This window comes from Microchirus variegatus (assembly GCF_963457635.1).
Source record: "Microchirus variegatus genome assembly, chromosome: 6".
NCBI classification, from domain to species: Eukaryota; Metazoa; Chordata; class Actinopteri; order Pleuronectiformes; family Soleidae; genus Microchirus; species Microchirus variegatus.
Window position 1 is genome coordinate 30302907 of NC_139807.1, and position 20172 is coordinate 30323078.

At 38.3% G+C, this 20172-nt stretch overlaps 1 protein-coding gene across 1 annotated transcript in view; it reads left to right on the forward strand.

The window, feature by feature from the left end:
• Positions 1-20172, forward strand: part of LOC310928564 (protein diaphanous homolog 3-like) — a gene marked incomplete at both ends in the record, with an annotated part of 191494 nt that overhangs the window by 62188 nt on the left and 109134 nt on the right. The window contains 5 exons of the mRNA XM_083891154.1: positions 6637-6678; positions 8162-8257; positions 9508-9602; positions 12578-12679; positions 18576-18815. Of these exons, the coding sequence (XP_083747280.1) occupies positions 6637-6678; positions 8162-8257; positions 9508-9602; positions 12578-12679; positions 18576-18815 (575 nt within the window). The remainder of the gene's footprint in view (positions 1-6636; positions 6679-8161; positions 8258-9507; positions 9603-12577; positions 12680-18575; positions 18816-20172) is intronic.

Below are 20172 nucleotides of genomic sequence, written 5' to 3' on the forward strand. Positions count from 1 at the left end.
GTTGACATTAGGGTTTTGTGTGTATGTGTGTAAAGAAGTTCGTAAAATCCATCCTGGTGAAATGATGTGCTGTAGTGAAGAGGAGAGGGCAGGGAAGAAAAAGGAGGGGGAGGAGATCTTGATGTGTGTGCTTGTGTGTGTCCAGGAGGGGCGGGTGTTACTTGCTTGTCTCTGAGGCCTGTCTGTCATGTACGCCATCAGTCATGCTCTTTCATGGCAGTTTTATTTCATCCACCATTACCTTTAGTGCTTTGATGGCACAATCCACTGTTACTGCCCTGTGGGAAGTTGCAACAGTTTGGGGAGCATGTGTGTGCACGCATGCAGCGTTGCACATTGCCATATTTTGTGTCAACTGCCTTTAAGCTGTGGCACAAAACTCGGAGAGCCAAGAGAGAGAGGGGTAGATCCCTTTTCTAATGTTCACAACTAAACTAGGGATGGTTATGTTGATATTATTTCTCCCTATTAATTCAAGGATGTCTGTCCATCTCTTAAACGCATAACTGTCAACAGTTCACTTGACAAGCTTAAAACTCGGCAGGTGACTTAGTAACTTAGTAACCAGTTGGCGAAGTTGGTGTTTGCACAAGCAATACATATCAGTGGAAATGCATCAGATGTATCGTTAAATGAGCCACTTCCGCCTGTCTGACATGGTGAAATTAATGTAGACTGATGCTACCCTCACCTTTCGTTAACCTTTCTTGCAGTTGAGCCCCAGTATGTCATTCCCTCACTTAACCTTTTCAGGTTATACCAATGTTTCTTGTACACGTTTAGTTTAAATAAATGTATAATGCTTCCATGGATTTGCTTGAGTTCACTTTACGTTTTCTCCGCCAAAAATGGAAGCTACTTAATCTCGCGAAACAGTCGAGTCGACCCACAAAACAGTGGAGTAGACCCTCAAATTAGCAACTCTATTAGCAGGGGCTTCGGTAACTCAGTGGTAGAGCAAGTCGTCTTTCAGCTTGAAGGTTGTGGGTTCGCTAATCCTGGCTCCGTTAGTCTAGATGCTGATGTGGCCTTGGGCAGGACACTTAACCCCACGTGTGAATGGGTATGAAAGATGAGTGAATAGGTGTGAATGGGTGAATAATAATGCCACAAACTTTAGTTTAAAGCAGCTTTTGTCATCAAGACTAGAAAAGCGCATTATATTTACAGACCATTCACCATTTATCTACTGCATCGCTTTTGAATCAAAAAATGATTGTGAATCAATCTATTTTTAATTGAATTTTGACCCAATGAAAAAAAAGAATTGAATAGAATTATAAGATTCTGAAAGATTCACACCTCTACACATCGGTGAAGAGTTTGACTGTTTGGTAGAAATATGAGATGTCTGTCTGTGAATTGCATTTGTTCAGCTGTAAGATTGACAAGCTTCACACTTGGCAGATGACTTACTAGGGGCATCAATGTGTATTGGTGTTTGGAGAAGAAATGCAAGACATATCAGTCGAAATGCCACCAATATGTCGCCTCCTCAGGGCAACAGTGTGTGCAATATCGACTTTATTCAAGGAATGTCTGTCTTTTTGCATGTCACACACACACACACACACACACGCACGTGTTGGAAATACATAGCAATGCTTAAACATGAAAGTAGCAAACTTTTCTTTTCTTGTTAACCAAACACATCATCAATATGATAATTCAAATAATAATAATAATTAAAAATGCATTTTCCTCCAAATTATACCACACCATGGGTGAAGTGTGACAGCCGAGTGACAGCCATTTTTCCCCCTCAATTTTTCCACATTCACCTCTCCTCCTACCTTCTTCCACTGTCTCGCCATCAGGTTGACATTTCTTACAGGCCTCCATTAAGAGACCTTTACTTGAAAGTGGTCACATAGTCTGTCAGGGGCAGAGCGGAGCCTTTCAACTCATGCTGTTCCCCCACTGTTACTGTCTGTCTCTAATTCACTGCTGTTTCCTGTCTTGTGATGGAGTTCTTAATTTACCTCTCTGCATCGTCTGATCTCAACTTCTGATGTTAACTGGTTTCATTCAGTGGCTCCAAATGAAACTTTGCTTTTTTTCTTTTCTCCCACTCTGTCTCTAAAGAGGTCCAATTATTTTTTGGACCAATGTGTCATTTAAGCGACAAAATAAAGCTAGTTCCAAATTCTGCCTTAAATTGAAACTCGTGAGCTCATAACTAAGTCATGAGAACTCTTGCTGGTACACAAATTAAATGAGAATTAGCTGGAAAATGTTGCATGTTGGGGCTGTGACCTCAATAGCCCTGCATGAAGTAGTGTGCTATGTGCTTGTGATTGAGGAATAGCATTAATTTTCCAACACATTTGCATCAAATCTGATTGTTTTAGCCAAAGATCATGCTGCAATATATTATTTACCAATTACATTTAAGTTCCTAACCTTCAATTTTAAATATTCCCAGTTTATTTCCATAATAACTGTTAACTCCACATTTTGAACAGTTTTGAAAATTCCTGGAAATTTGCAACCTTATATAACATAGTGGTGACCATTTGGGCTGCAAATCTGTCTTTAGCCCTTTATCATCTTGGATTGATGGATTGGTGGATTCATCTGTTGATTATTTTCTAGATTAATTGAGTAATCGTTAGGTGAGAGAAAATGTGGAAAAATGTTGACCAGTGGTTGTCAAACCTAGAAATAATATGTGAAACATTTTGTTTTGTCCACAAAATGATTCAGTTTTAATGATTTATTTGTTATATGAGGCAAATAAACCAGAAAATATTCACATTTAAGAAGCTGAAAAATCTGAAAACTTGTTTTCAATTATGGAAATGTCCCATTTAAACCGACAAATCAAGTATAAAATTACACTTAATTTGGTAATCAATCAATAATCAATTAGTCAATTCATTTCATGAGATTGCATGTGACACCTTGCTGCACAGAGCCCCTTTTTGATTTCAGCCTTGTTTTAAGATTTGTTGCAGTGTATTGTTTTGTATGTCTTGTATATGTGGTAAATAGTGTTTTCAGCATGTTAGAAATTGAAATAATGGTTGGTCTGTCCAACAACATTTTGTATGATTGTGCTAAACATACACTACCGTTCCAAAGCTTGGGCTCACCTATGCAATTGTTTTGTGTTTTCCATTAAAACTCACGTTTATTCATCAAAAGTGTTGCAAAATAAATATATATATAGTATATAGTGAAGACATTGACAAGATTAGAAATAATGATTTTTATTCAAAATAATAATTTTGCCCTTTAAACGCTGCTTTCGTCAAAGAACCAGCAAAACTGTTTTTAGCTGTGCTAACATACAGTAATTGCACAAGGGTTTTCCAATCATCCAATAGCCTTAGCACAATGTACCATTAGAACACTGTAGAGATGCTTGCTGGAAATGGGCCTCTATACACCTACTGTATGTACATCTTCCATAAAAAACCAGTTTGCAGCTAGAATAGACGTTTACCACATTAACAATGTATAGAGTGTATTTCTGATTAATTTATTGTTATATTCATTGTAAAAAAAGATCTTGTCTTAAAAATAACAACATTTCTAAGTGACCCCGAATTACCCCAAAGGGTAGTGTAAGAGTGAGCTCCATCAGTCAAGACGGCTATATTACACTTGAGTACATACTCTTTCAGTATTTCTTCCTAACATTGTATAATAAAACATTTTATTCTTAGAACACAGTTCTGACTTCTATAGAAGCACATAGAATAGTTTTGCAGGTTTTATTTTGATTAACAGCCATACTATTATGGCTGATAATCAAAATGCAAATGAAAATGAAAGGGATTTTTTACTTCTGGACGCTCACTTCTATGCTTGATTCTCTCGCCATTCTTCTTGAAAAAACAATTTAGCAAGCTGGTGAGCAGAGAATGAAATACAGGAAAAGCAACAGCATAATGACAGATGGGAATAAGAACTTTTTTTTCAGATTCATAAGTAAAAATGTTGTGCATTTCCCTCAGCTGATGGTTGGTTTACGCAATTCCATTGTACATTAGCAGCAAATAAGTTTGTCAAACTAATAAACTAATGGATATTTTGAACTCGATTTGTTAGTAAGTTAACACATGCCTGAGGCAACCTCAAGCTAAATCTAATAACTGGTAACTAAATCGAGTCACAACATAATTGAAAGTAGAACCATATACGGTTCTTCAGCTTGTCCTCATAGGAGAACCATTTTTGGTTTCAGGTACAACCTTTTATAAAGGTTCCCTTAGTGTTACTAAGAACTCTTTTAAAACCCTTTATTCAGGAAAGGGGTTTTAAAGGGTTCTCTGGATCAAAATGATTCTTACTGGATACATCAGTGTCAACAAGAACCCTTTAAAAACAAAGGTTCCAGGAAGAACCTCAGCCCTTGTAGAAGAACACATTTGGAACCCTTATTTAGCCTTATTATTTATTTATTTAGCCTTATTATTTATTTATTTAGCCTAAAATATAAGCCAGCTCTGTTACTTCTGCTCAGTTGACGATAATGGGACGGTAGAAATTTAAATGTTTGAAATAGATTCATAATGTTTATATTGCCTTCAAATAGTTGTTTTACTTAGTTAGGCCTGAGGGATTCAATTTGAATTTAAGTGTCATGAGGGGACAAAAGTGTGAGCATAACTCTGAGCATAAACTCAATTAAATTCTATAATTTATCACTAAACACTTCTGCTGTTGTGGCAGTTTACCGGAAATAGTTGGGCTGGCTTATTGAAAACCAGGAGGAGACCACGCACATACTCGGTTCACAGTCTTGCTTGTACTTTCAATTTAATAACTATCAAAATAGTTGTTGGCTGTAGCCTCATTCTGGGCAAGTATATTATCAAATATATTATAACATGTCAACTCTGAGCTTTTACAGAATGTCCACTTCAATGGGAGGGAGTTCAAATAGACTTCTCATGAACTCTGTAAACAGGAGCTCATCAGACGGCAGCAGTAGTTGCAGTTACAGTAACTAAGCTGCAGTGTCCCTTTGCTTCCGCCTTCCTTTTTGCTTGATGTGTGATGTGAAGCAGACTCCCTGCGGCTCTGCACTCACCAGTGTATCCTTATCATGCCCACTTCCTGGGTGATAGCGCGATCTGATAACTACAACGGTCGCCGCGCCATGTGATTGATTAACCAGTGACCTTTAACACCCTGCGGGACATTTTAATTGGCTGATGTATAATGAGCAAGCTTACCCCAAAGAGGAGATGTTTTAAGTCCAGAAAGGCTGGAACGGGGAGATGATGCTCTCAGGGGGCTATCTAATTAGCTGATTTAAGTGATAACACCTAAGGCAGCTTAATGTGTGTGTCTTTATGTGTGTGTGTTCTTGTATTTGTTACCTTTTTAGGACCTTTTCTGGCATAAACACTGACCTTGTCAGGACCAGTAGTCCTTATGGAGGCCAAAAGCCGGTCCTTAATGAGGCAGAACCACATTTCTGAGTAGGAGTAGGTTATGGTTAGGGCTAATATTTGCATGGTGGTTAGGTTAAGGTTAGGGTTAGACATTAACTAGTTATGGTTAAGGAACAACAATTTGTTTAGACTGTTCAAGTGAATGGAAGTTAATGCAATTCTCCAAGAAGAATACCAGTGTAAAACTCTGTGTGTGTGTGCGCGCAATACAATTCCCATTTTAATATTATGTGGGGATACATATACTCCAGCCATGTATATTTATATGCAGTGAAACAAGTTGGTAATACTCTGGTCCTTTCTCTGTGTTTGTTTATGTGTGTATGAGGCTATAAGTTATGATATGTAGATCTATATAACATCTTAATGCAGTAAGCTGGAGGCTTTTGAGCGCCGACTCCTTATATTGCATTCAAATGTCCAATAACATCACATTCAAAATTGAAATACCTATACAAATAAATATCCATGCTGGTTTTAAAGGTAAATATTGATGGCTTTACATTTTTATTGATTTAATTTCTGCCTAATAACTGGACATTTTTTATTCCTTTTTTGTTTTACTTTATTTCTTTTTAGGTCTTTTTAATAAAAGACTGAGAGGGACTTTGCATCATTAATTTTTCAACATATTCTTATTATATTATTATAATACCACACAGAAGGTGGTAGAAAATACACCTACATTGTACTGTCAGGTGCTGCAGTGACTGTAGGTTCCCTTTGATTGGTTGTATATTTACATTTGTAGCTATCTATAATTTATCTATTAGATGGATAGATAAAACATTACATGGATAAATATTATATAAACACTTTTTTCTCTTTACAAGCACAAAACGGGGAAAAATATATGTATATCTTTAATTCTTAATTGCCTGTGACAGTATCATATGTACGGTATAATCTTGATGTTGTCGTACTTGTCTTTTTTCCCGTTGCCTCGTGTCCAGTAGTTTTTCTCACTAACCCAGTGGAGCACTCACTTATCTTTTTTTTATCTTCTCTGTTTAATCAGCCATTTTACTGTAAATTTCATTGTGTGTGTGTGTATGTGTGGTTACCTGTCTTGAATTTCTTTCACATTTCATGCAGCAGTGGACAGGATTTCATCTCAGGAAAATTTATTTTTTCCTTGTTTTTTCCCCCTCTCTCTCTCTTCCCTTTTCAATGTTATGCATTTTCAATTGTCTTTTTTGTCTTTTGCAAAAAATGCACCTCTCTCATAAACTAAAAGACTGTGAGGACACTGTACCAGCAGTGGAGCCACGTAAGTGCATGGAAATCATCAGTGTTGCCATGTGTGTTTATTCTGCTACGTGGTGGGTTGTATCATAGATGTACATGTTCTTTTCTGTGGAAGCTCCCAGTAAAATTCTTCACAACTAGAGTCAGGATCCCCTGAAATTAATACCAACCTCATGTGGACATGTGAAATACCTTTCCGTTGGATTAACCCTCACTCTCCTCTTCCTCTCACATAATTACAGCACCAGACAATTACCCAGCATACTCCTGGGATGCACATTTTGTTCTCTTAATCTGGTGTTTTAAATAATTAAAACCAACCATGAGCTCCTTATTGTCTGTGAGCTCGGCTCAAGAACGCTGCGTATGAATGTGTGATTCTTGTTTTGCTGTAAATCGCATGATGTACCATCACAGTGATGTACCGATACTTTTTCAAAGCGTGCATTTGAATATTTACAATAGAATTATTCTATAAATACAACAAATACAATTAAATAATAACATAACAACTGTAATTAAAATACAAGCATATATGCACTAAGATATAATTAAGGGCTGCAACAACTTATCAATTAATAGATAAGCAACTATTTTGATATTTTGATAGCTGTTCAGCTTCTTCGAATATTGCATATTACATATGTTCAGGTATTGAAAGGTATTGAAAGAATATAAACCTAAATAATTTTGGTTTTGTAAACAAAACAAGACGATTGTGAACATCTGAGTTTTGGGAAACACAGACCAACAACTAATCGATTTATTGGGAAAATAAAAAGCAAACAAATTCATTGTTAGTTAGTTGCAGTTCTAATATAATGTATTGTTGTAATACTTTTACATCAAACTTTACCTAAAGCTGTGTTATAAAGGCAGGAGGATTCCTCCCTCTCTGACGGCTCAGATAGGTCAAATTATTGCAAGTTACTGATGGAGTTTCCCATTTACTCCACTGTGTAAAGCCACATCAACACGAGAGAGCCGAATAAGGAAGGGATGTTGAATGACACTACGATATTGGGTGCGGTTATAATTGAGTTGGAGTAAATGTGACTGGCTGCATTGCTTCCCTACAATCCCGTGGTTTAAGACATTTTCACATTGTGATGATTTCCTTGTTTTAAAGGCTGTTTCAGTGTATTTATCATATTATATCCTTATATTCAAGTCCAAGGCCCAGCGCTGACTTGTTATTGTCACATTTGCTTACCCTCCCACCCCGTGTTTTTCTAACAGCATGGCAATCTTTCAACCATTTGTTGTAAATCCTTAACATGATTGCATCTTTAAAATACAGTAAAACAGGTGTAAATAAATGTATAGGATTCAACCAGACAATATCTACGCTGCTTTTAATTTAATCTAATTTAATCTTCCACTGAAACATCTCATCATCTATCTGTATCTGAATATTATTATCATACATGTGTCAACAATACACTATAGATGCACACATTTGTGTAAGTCGTTGATAATAAAATCAGTGTTTCTGTCTTCATCAGCCAAAAAGCAAGAGGAGGATCCGGAGGATAAGAAGTGCATAAAGAAGAGAATTAAAGAGCTCAAAGTGCTTGATTCCAAGATTGCACAGAATTTGTGTAAGTATTTCCTTTTTCCTCACTCCGCTCCTCTTCTCGAGCATTAGAGAGAAGACCGTGTTGGGCCTGCTAGTTCTACCCATAATTTCGCCCTTTATCTCACTTAAGTCACCGCAAATCTCCCTTATTATTTGCTTTTTGCATGTTATTAAGTGACCTGAAAGAGTTTGGCATACAGCGAGTTACACCTCTCCTTGTTGCCATAGCAATTTTAGCAATACAACGGTTACTGTGGACAGCTACCTGTGACTCATGTCTACACACAGACACACACACACACTGAACTAATTAAAAACTTTAGGCATCCATTAAGGAGGAAATAGAAGGAGAACGGCTTCTAAGTATGATTACATAAAGCTGTCTGTTTTAAGTTCTCAAACGCTTGTTTGACACATGCTCAGTCTTTAAGTGACTATTTTAAAGGGAACCATTTTAATGGGCAGCCAGCTGATCACTTAAAAAAACCTCCCAGATCTTAGAACCTCATTGGCTTCTATTACAAAGAGCCGTGACCTTTGTTTCGTGTATTAAAAGCAAATGAGACTAATCAGCCCAGCAACAGTGATAAATCACGCAGCGGAAATTATAGTGCAGGCAACATAGAGAGTCGGCAGTTTGTATTCCACCATAAGAGGTAAAGAGCCTCAGCTTTGATTGAGAATGAATGTGCAGCTTTTTACTTTTGTTGCTTAATCGGGTCTGATTCAGGGCAAATATATTCAGTATAATGAATTGTGCGAGTAAAAATCCACTCGCAGCAGTGCAGGGACAAAGCAAATCATACCGCAGAGCTGATTAGTTTTGGACACACTCAGAACTCAAGGACATTAAATGACCCTTAAACAACCATAGTTTATTACCTTAAATCTTAACTCTTACCAACAATGTCTGCAGCAACAAACTCTGCACCAACCATCCTTTAAATGTCAGGATTTTTCCTGACTGGTCCACTTTAATCTAATCGAACCAACAAGGCATTTGCCTTTCAGTCCCTGGTGGTTATTACGTGCTTGAAGGTTTCATGCATTCACAACTAGTGGAAAATTAAACATTTAATATACAGTTATTATTATTATTGTTATTATGGTAATTATTACTATTATTATTATTATTATTAGAATAAGCCAGTTGTCCTAATTGCATATATTTGTAATGTATATATTAATACATATGTTTGTTTATATGGCTCCCACTTTGTAAACAGTGTTTTTACTGTGTTTTGTTGTTTTGTTTTCTTTGTGTTTGTGCAGCTATCTTCCTGGGTTCCTTCCGTATGCCCTATCAGGAAATCCGTCGCATGGTTTTGGAGATGGATGAGGAGCAGCTCACTGAATCTATGATCCAGGTATGTGAGCATGTTTTCAGCTCCAGTAAGCGATCAAGGGTTACATGGATCACCACGTCTAACATTAACAGTGTCTGTGCTGGCTTTATCAAGACCTTTGATGACGATGGAGGATGAAGTTGCCATTTTTGTCTACACTCGGATGAAAACTTCAGTGGAGACACTTCAAGAAACTTAACTAATTTATTAAAAAGTCAAAACTTGTGAAGTCTTATTTACAAAAGGATACACATCCTTAATTTGATACTTGGTAGAATCCCCATCGGGAGCAATTATAGCTTTGAATCTTCTCGAGTTAGCCTCCGCAAGCTTTGTAGACCTGGATGTGGACAGTTTTATACCATTATTCCTGACAGTTCCTCTCTAGCTCTGTCAGATTGGATGGTAAGTGTCTGTGAACTGCCATCTCCAGGTCTCTCAAAAGATTTTGCATGGGGTTTTAAGTCTGCTCTTTTGTTGGGCCTCTTAAGGATTGTCAGAAATGTGTCCCACAGTCACTCCAGCATTATGTTTCAGCTCAGTGTCATGCTGACAGCCAGCCCCAGGGCACATGCATACTCTCTATACTCTTGTTTTTTAAAGGACTTTTCTGGATTTGTCCCTCCATTTAATGCTGTGTTCCATTTGTACTCGGGATATCTGAGGTCATAAGGAACGCCCCCTGAACTCGAATTTCTTTGATTCATTGATTCCAAGATGGCTGCCGGGACACAAACACTGCTACGTTTACTGTTAATAGCACTTCTTCTTTTTTAATGTTTTTTTATATACAGTAAATCAGTCATACGAATAGTAATGTAATAGTAATTTTTAACTGCAGTCATGTTGCAAAGTTACACACATCTGGTGTTTCTTGAACCAAACTTTTTTTTTTTCGTCTTGATCCAACCGGAGAATCTTAAACGTGTCATCATAACCTTTTCAAATGGATATTGCTAAGTGGGCTTTCATTTGCCTTTCACTCAGAGTGACTTCTGTTGAGCCACCCCGACATGAAGACCTGATCGAGTCCTGCAGAGATGTTCTGAAGCTGTCTTTAGGGGGATTTCCATCAGCTTATTTTTATGCACATTTCCCATTTGCACATCAAAAAAATCCTGGATGAAAAGACAAACGACAGAAAACGAAAAGTCCTATGCATAAGATTTCTCATGCTATCGAAAAAAAGGCAAATGCAACAGAAATAGATTCAGTGATTAAAGGATGACATTTAGAAATCGTGTGACTGAAACTGGTTGGAATATCTGCGGAAAAATCTGCAGAAATGATGGGCGAGAGGAATGTGAATGTGTGCACTCGTAAGGAACGCTCAACATTTCTCAGTTTAGAGAAAGGAAGCAACAATATATTACTACAATAATACATGGAGGCAGCAACATAACACCTTGTATTATAGGTATGGACATGATCATTCGCTCGATTTCAAAAAGTCAGTCAGTTACCTTGACTATTTTTAATATATTAAAATGATAAAAACAAATCTTTCTACTCCAACGATTACTGTATTTTGTGGTTCAACTTTTACCAGAAGGTGGCAGTAGCAGCAAGTATTGAGTTAGCGGACTTCATGTGTGTTTGCAGAAGTAATGACATTTAAGAGATTTCTTGAATGCATCTTGAAACCGCTGCTCTCAGCTGAACACACTGTTGATCCAACAGAAGTGAGGAGATTGACCATGGTAGAAATTCCCATCACTATAACAGCCACAAGCACTCTTTATTTACTTAACATTCTTATCTTTCAGTGGTGACCTCCACTGTTGTGCCATGTGCTGCTTATCTTGGTGAACAAACCAATATTTGCTAAAGAGTAGAGTGCTTGAAAATTATGTTCATATTTGCATTTACATTTTAATAGAAACATAACTTCCATTTTGGCCCAGTGTCATCCAAATGTTCAGTAAACCATTGGCTACCAGTAAGAGGATAAGGACAGGGAAGTCGACAGCACACCTTTTTTGTTAAATTAGGGTTTCACTTTTAAATGGCTATAATCAAAGGCATTAATAAATATACTATTGTCATACATTGTAAAATCTTAAGTCTAATTGGACTACATACAGACATTCCCAAAAAATGTATATAATATATACATAAACAATTTTGTACATCAGACGTTGATGACGTGCATTTCAGGGCTTTAGATTGATAACCTGTGTGGTTGTTAGCAAGCTGAAGTGAAACAAATGAGCTTCAGATGTACGTTTCAAGGAATTAATTTGATCAATAATTGTTAATTACTTCACGCAAACGTAGTCATCAAGGCAAATTCCATTAAAGTGCATCAATAAAAACAAGTAGTGGAAGTGCCGATGTATGCCCTGACTCCAGGCATCAAGAACAGATTTTCAACCCAATTTTAAAGAGTAAGATTGATGTATTTGTTAAATATATAGCTCAAATAAGAATGTAATCAGTCTGCCTTAAACCATTTACCATTTATTCCTTTTGGCTGACTTTTAAAAAACAAACAAACAAAAAAACAATCAGAGTTGACTTTAAATTGTCTATATGCAGACATATGCATAGCCTTGAGGATATGGTTCTGTGTTTGTTATTACATTTGCAGTTGCAGATGTTTACCAGGACACAAACAGAACAGCAGTTGTTTAGATGTCTTTACAAGCACAGACCAAAGAAAAGTAAGTCCAAGGGGTAATTCTTCATCCACTTCTCCTCAGGAAAAGCACTGTGGTTAAGCTCAGTGCTGCTGAAACCCACGCATGACATTTTGCATACTTTAAACTGTCAAATTTTACAAGGCAAGGAAACTGGAAGTTGCTTTGCATCTGCATAACGACTTAATGTAAATGAGAAAGATAAAATATATTACCAAGTGCAAATAAGCATCACGACATAATCACTGTAAGGGTATTTTTTTGAATGAGTGCACAGCGGTTCCTATTCGACTCGGCTCTCTTCTATGTTACTTCTCATTCTCTCCGTCTTCCTCCCTCTCTCTCTTTTCTCTGTAGAACCTTGTAAAGCATCTGCCTGAGCAGGAGCAGCTGAATGCCTTGGCCAAGTATAAAAACGAGTATGCAAATCTGTCAGAGCCCGAGCAGTTTGGAATTGTGGTGAGTATATAAACCCACACACACAAAACACAAATTCTTTATGCTGTGGTATTTATGTTGGATGTTATTTTTATGCAACAGACAGACTCACAAGATGTCGGGGAAACAAATATCGCAGATGTAAATACTTTAGTACTGATGTGATGTCGCTGTTCTTCTCCGTGTGCTGTTATCAAGCCTCTGTTTTGGTAGGTGGTCTGACTGTTGTGTTTGAGGACCTGTCAAAACCACTCAACCCTGTATACAAGTGTGGGGCTTAAAAGTTCATAGGCTGATTAAGAAGGAGAAAGTTCAGTTTTGTGATTACAATCGAGCCAAGGTCATGTCAAAATTTGGCACAGCGGCTGTACCAAACATCTGCACATGGTTGCTACATTAGGGGATGATGCTCCAGCCTTTTAAACTGTGTAATAGTGGGTGGGTGAACTCAACAGGGTTAGTCTTGAAGATGACCCAAGGTCCAGATGTCCTGCCACAGCCACCACCCAAGAAATCACTCATCATGTTCACCACATTGTGATGGATGTAACACATTTGACTGTTAATCAGATAGACAATGCTGTAAACATTGAAACTGTGAAGGAGTAGAGAACATTCTGAAGGTGTCTGCTTTCTGCTGGTGCCACATCAGGCTGGTCATGTTGCAGAAGAAGAAAAATATAATAACAAAAGACTGGTGAGTTTGTAGTGTGGGAGGGAGTCAGTGTGGCGGAGGTCAGGAGGGAGGGAACTCTAGAGTGTGGTGACAAGACGGACAGGAGGGACAGTGAGGTGGATGGATGGAGGTGGATCTGAGGGTGCGGACTTGAACTTGAAATGTGGAAGAGATCTGGTATGAGGAATGTAGGTGCAACGTTGTGGATGAAGTGAGGAGCTGTATTTTGTAACTGATGCGTTGTGTGATGGGGAGCCAGTGGAGCTGCTGTAGGATGGGTGTGATTTGATGGATGGTGAGGGGTTTGATGCCAGAAACCAAAAGGTCTTGAAAGATTCTCTAACGTGGCTACCATCTATGCGCTGCAATTCCAATGGAAGACACATGAGAAACTATATTGAAAAATACACCACATATTGTTCATATTTGACCATTGCATTATGGTCAGCATTATGAACTTTTCAGCCCACCCTTGTACACATATGCTACATGGGGTTGTAATGAGAACATGGTTTAATTTAAATGTGCACTGTGATATTCACAACATGTTAAAGCTCACATAGAGTGGTCCTGTTGCACATATATGTTAGTAATGGAGGTCTACTTCCATACATAAACTTGTTTTTATGGTCAAAAACCTCCTAGTTAAGTAGTAAACGTCCTCAGCCGCGATATTTCAGACTGAACTCTCACACCCAGAAGACAGAGTGTGTTGTGATTGGCCAGCCAGCGTAGAGCACACACACACATGCTTGTGCTGTGTTAGGGGAAATAAAGATTCCCTTATTTGCATCATACTTTTCTTTAAATGCCTCTCTTTTTGACTCTTATTGTAATCCATAGCTTTTCAACATTCTCTCTTTCCTGCACTGTAACAGGAAAGACAGGACACCTGTGAACTAATGTGTTCATTTATGCACATTATAGAGCAGCACTGCTGTCGAATTACGTCCACATCTTTCTCTCAAAGCCTTTTAAAGGATGTTTATTCAGAATTTTGCATAAAAGGCGTAGCACTGCACGTGTATGCTGTATATCTGCCCAGCAACCTGGTTACTGACAAACACGATATTACGGTTTGTAATCACTCACGGAAGAGAGTCTTATAACTGAATGAAAATGAAGTGACTGAGTGGTTGAATCGGGGGATACAGCGTGCTCAGCTGTTGTCTATAGCTCATCAGGGAGACATAAAACAAAGAAGAGCGTACTTACAGTCTATAATATCGCTTCCCTCAGTGCTGTGCCTGTGTGAGCCTGAGCAGATCCCTTAACCTATTGAAAAAGCACAGGTTCAAAGGGAATTCTTAATGTGCTATTGTTCAAACACATGCATTTTTTTATCTTTTTCAATATTACTGCACTCACACAGGAGTTAAATTGTACCTTGTATGTAGCTGCCACATCCTTTTTCTAGTGGTCAAAAAACATGTTAACATATGTCTTTTGCATCAAATGACTGAAATATATGCTAGTTTTTCTCTGATCAGCAGTGGCAACATGAACACTTACACGAACTGTAAAATAAGCAATTAAGTGGGTTGGGTATATTTGTAACCCACATCCGCGCAACCAGTTTTGAAAGTAGAACTTCTTCTTGTTCTTACATTTCCACTTCTCCCTGGGCCTCATCAGCCTCCAACTTGTCCTACCCCATTACACCAACTGTCCTCATGTCCTCCTCCACATCTGTGAACCTTCTCTGTAGTCGTCCTTTTTTCCTACGAGCCAGCAGCTCCATCTTCAACATCCTTTGTCCACTATAATCACTTTCTCTCCTCTGCACAGGACCAAACCATCTCACCAAACCTTGACTCTCTTCCTTTATCTCCAAACCGTTCAAGCTGATATTTCCCTCAAATATTCTCATTTCTATCTCTTTCCTGTGCATCCTGGTTACTTTCAAGGAGAGCTGAAGATACTCTGCAAAATGTGCATGTTAATGAGGACCTTAACCTGATCGATGACCCACAAATCTAGCAGTCCTTCATTTATCTTATTATGGAACTACAATTATCAGGAATTCTTACTCTGTGTTTAACTGAGTGCAGAGGCGCAGCTTGTGAACAGTCAAGGCAGGCAACTGCTTGAGGCCCCGAGCTGATAGGGGGCCCCCGACACTCGGAGCCTGAGGGCTGTTTTTACTGAAATGTGCAGTGACCAGCCACCTCCCTGTCCCCCTTAAAAAACAATGGGCGATTTGCAATGACATCTCAGTAGGAAACCTCCCTAAAGGGGCCCCACCTCACTTTAACCTGTGTGAAGTTATTGTTCTGCAAGTTGGAAAATGAAGAGGATTATTTGCAGTGTAATGCATATCTTTTTTACTCAGTTTATATATGTTTTTTTTCAGTTATTTGCAGTATTTTATTGTTCTATATATTTATATTGTTTTATAATGTGGGTTCTTTACAGTGTAATGCATTCATTTTGAGAAAAAAAAACAGTGGTTGGAAGGGCCCCGGGAATTTTTGCCTAGGGCCCCTACAGACTCTAGAATCGCCTCTGACTGAGTGTTGTCCTTGCTGCTGATATTGCTCTTTTCACACACTGGTTGTTAGATGACACAACACCACTCTGGTCACCATGGGGATGAGAGACCAGTGGTGTATCTAAACAAAAGCTGTGGAGGCCCTTTTAGAAAAAGTGTGTGAGTGAGAAAAGAGGAACGAAGGGAGAGAGATAAAGGTGGTGGAAACTACAGACGATGGACGAGTCATAATTTCTTTATTTTTCTCTCAAATATGTTATTGAGGTTTTTTTTTTTTTTTTTTTTACATATATACATTTGCATGTTAACAACACAATGATAAAACAACGACGCTCAGTACAACATTGGTCTAGACAGTCTATACACATTTACATCTCATATGCACCCTTGACCAGTACAATGAATAGGAAAAAATCAAAAATCAAAAAATATTTTAGTTTCAGATGACCAGGTTGTAAGTACAGTGTTTTGAGCAAGGCACAGGGAAAGAGCCAAATGCTAGCCAAGGACAACACTTGAAAGCACTGAAGCCATCGTAAAATAGGTGGAGATATGGCGTCCAAATGTTCATAAACTGTCCCTGTGAAGAGTGATGCAGACAGGTCAGGTGCTCAAGGGGAAAACATTCCATGCTTATCTTATTACAGTTTGATTTAATGCGGGGTTTGTCGCTTATCCAAGACTGAAATATGTTTTTCCTGGCTACATATGTGAGGATATTATACAGTCTGGAAGAGTTAGCCTCCACAATAATATTTTGACTGGGGTAACCCAAGATTGAAGAACACAACACCAAATATATTTTCCAGATCTTGCAAAACATCCACCCAGCATGCTTGAATTTTAGGACAAGACCAGATACAACGAGTATACGAACACACTGAGATTTAACATTTTAAACATGTATGTGAGAGTTGAGAGTTCATTGAATGTCTTCTGTTGGGAGAGATTTGTAAACGGTGCATAATCTTAAATAGCAGCAATCTGGCACGGTCACACTGATATTTTTTCTTTGTTTGAGACCATATCTTTGTTCATTTATCCCCATCAATATCTACAGTATACCAAGTTCACCTTGACACGTCTGCATAACGTCCTGTATATTTATCACATCAGTCTGACTTAAGACATTGTAAAAGCAAGTAATGGATTTCTTAGCTGGGCCAAGGAGGAGTAAATGTTCTACTGCAGATGTAGTGGCATCAATATTGAGAGTGGGTCCCCTGTTTATGAAGTCCCGAATCTGCATTTGAACATTTGAAAAAAATCATGCATGGGGAGATTATACTTTTCTTGAAGTTGTGATGATTTTTTTTACATGTTCATTCATGTAAAAACATATTGAACACCTGGCACCTGCTAGTTTTGGAATAAAAATCATACACCTAGTTACATAGACCTTGCTGAGCTTTAGACCCAATGATTATGCAGCTCCAACTGCAACCAAAAAGGCTAAAATACAAAACTCAGCAGAGTGTTCATATTTTTACAACTTAATACAAGAATAAAGCATATTCTGGTTTAAAACTACTCAATGTGATACCATGTAGTTGTTTTTATTGCTGCACATCAGTTGTACTTGATTGGTCTGGAATCTGAGGAATCAGATTTTGTTTACCAGCGTGTGGATCCTCTGGTCTCAGCTGTATTCAGCATCTCTATGACTGGCATTTCTTTGAATTTTAGTCTTTCATCTTGGTTTTAAATGTTTGTTGACACTCCGTGGAGACATTTTCTATGAGAGGGCAAAAATATTTACTCTCATTAAGTTGTTTTAGTCTATGTGGTGCTTAAACCCTGAATTGACTGTTCACACTCTTAGTGAAAAGAGGATATATCTACAGGGTGCCAAAGGTACATTAACCCTTCTGTTACCATCCTGTCGTCTGTGACACGATTCGGCGTGCATACTTTTTATTACCAAAATTCAAAGACTAATTGGCACAGCACCCCCCTGCAACCCTCATGTGGAGGATAAAGTGGTAGAAGATGGATTGATGGACACAGGAAAGCAGAGAAATCTAGCTTGTTCTTTATAGTGTATTTTTGTAATCAACAGATGCAAAAATGTACTTTTGGCACCCTCTGGTACCCCCAATGTTCTTTTAGTTTACTCTATTTTTTTTCTTATTCATATCTATCATATTCCTCTCTCACCCCGTTTCCTCTCTCAGCTTTTACTCTCATACAAACTCACTCACTCACTCACTCACTGAAATAGTTATTTGATAACATTACAGTAGCTATAATTAAACCCTTGATGGAGGACATCAAAGCACACGGCCAGCTGTTGTGTGAAACAGACTATTCGAACCCACACCCTCCCCCTAACTCCACCCCACACACACGTACACAGTCAGTGTTGTGGCCAGGCCCTGGGCCCAATGCAATATTTTCCAATTTTCTCTAATTGTGTGAGAGTGGTAATCCAAGGCAGCCTATTGTATATTCCACCCCCACCGCCGCCTGCCCTATATGGACGCGAACTCTACAATTAACTTACCAGACCTGGGTCCCAAATCAAATCACTGCCAGCATCTATTACTACTGCCTAGCAACACTTTCCAGCACGTCGGTTGCATAAATACCCTTTCAAATTAGATTGGCTTAATGTGAGTTTGTGAAAAAGTGTGATTGCATTCACTTTAAGTTTGACAATGTTGCTTGACTTGTTTCCCATTGTTTGGTCGTACTTTTTAGTTGTTCCACTTTTCATATTATCCCCGCTCCTTTCTTCTGTCCTATTGCAGATGAGCAGTATGAAGCGGCTACGTCCACGCCTCAGCCACATCCTGTTCCGACTGCAGTTTGAGGAGCAGGTGAACAACATGCGTCCGGATATCTTGGCTGTAAACGCCGCCTGTGATGAGGTCAAGAAAAGCCGCTCTTTTGGCCGCTTGTTGGAGCTGGTGCTGCTGCTGGGGAATTACATGAATGCAGGCTCTCGAAATGCCCAGTCTTTTGGGTTTGACCTGAGCTCCCTTTGCAAGGTGAGGGTTAACATGCTGACTGTATCATCAACTGCACATATTCAGTATGTGGAAACTGAAGTTTGTAACCTGCTAACTTGAGTTAATCTATTGCTACCTTCATCAGTGAATCCAAATATTATCTTGTGATTAAATTTTCTATTTTGGATTTACATAAGGTGCACAAAGTTACCAAATGCTGCAGCAGCAGCAGTAGATCAGCAGGTCCAGTATCCCCAAAAGCAAAAACCTGAGGTTTTCTTTATGGACATTGGTACAGGAGAGCGAGAGTTTTTACAAACATACATTTCCTGTTGGAAAAGACTGCGTGAACAAGAGACATCTCATTTTAAGTGGACTTTCAATTCAAACCTCTTATAATACTTAAATAAAAATACATATGACTTTTTAGTTTATAACTTGCTTTCATACCACCATATTCTTTTGAATTCACAGATTATATCTTCTAAAACCTAATAATTTAATAACATTTAATTTATTTTAATTGTATTACCTCGTGCTGCAAATAACAATTCCTTTCATAATAAATCTATCAAACATGCCTCGATATTGCAATGTTCCCAATATCTTGTTTTTTTCTGTAAATCAAAACTATTCAGTTTTAATGATTTCTTTGATATATGGAGTAGAGAAACTCAGGAAGCTTGTTTTAATTATAAATATATATAAAAAGACTAATCGATGATCAATATAGTTGACAATTAATCAATCATTGCTGCCTTAGTAATATCATATTCTCTTGTCAGATTTAATTTTCAGGAAAACTTGTATGAATATCTACATCTTTGTGGCTGCATTTCTTTAAAAGTAGTAGCAGCCTCTCTTGAGTGAGTGTCTTTAGGGTGTCTGAGTTGGGGCCTATCAGTGAACTCATCTGAAGTGGCTGCTCTGATGAGACTTTGTGTTGAAAACTATTTGATTGAACTCCATCAGCCCCATAAGGCTGGACCCCCCCCCCCCCCCCCTTCCATTATATCTCCTGGCATCTATCAACACAGCCAAACTCAAGGAATACTATATTCCCATTCTCCTGCTCAGAAAAGATAACTGAGGCTGTGGCCACAACATCCCTTTGAAAGTTCACTCACTCTGCAGGACTTGCCAAGCTTTGCTGGGCACAGACATAGCGAATGCTTATACCTGTGGATTTTATATGGCATTTTGACAGAACATTATTTTTTTTCCCCCCCTGTATGATATAGTGGTGGTGACAGAGAGCAGAGTGTGTGTAGGAGACTCCTCCAGTGGTTACATTACAGCTGGTGGCACACTCATTGCAGTTTCCACAGTAACGACAGCAGTAGCCATTCATCACTGCCAACCCTCTGCCCTGTTAGACTTGGGTGCTTATGTTCAT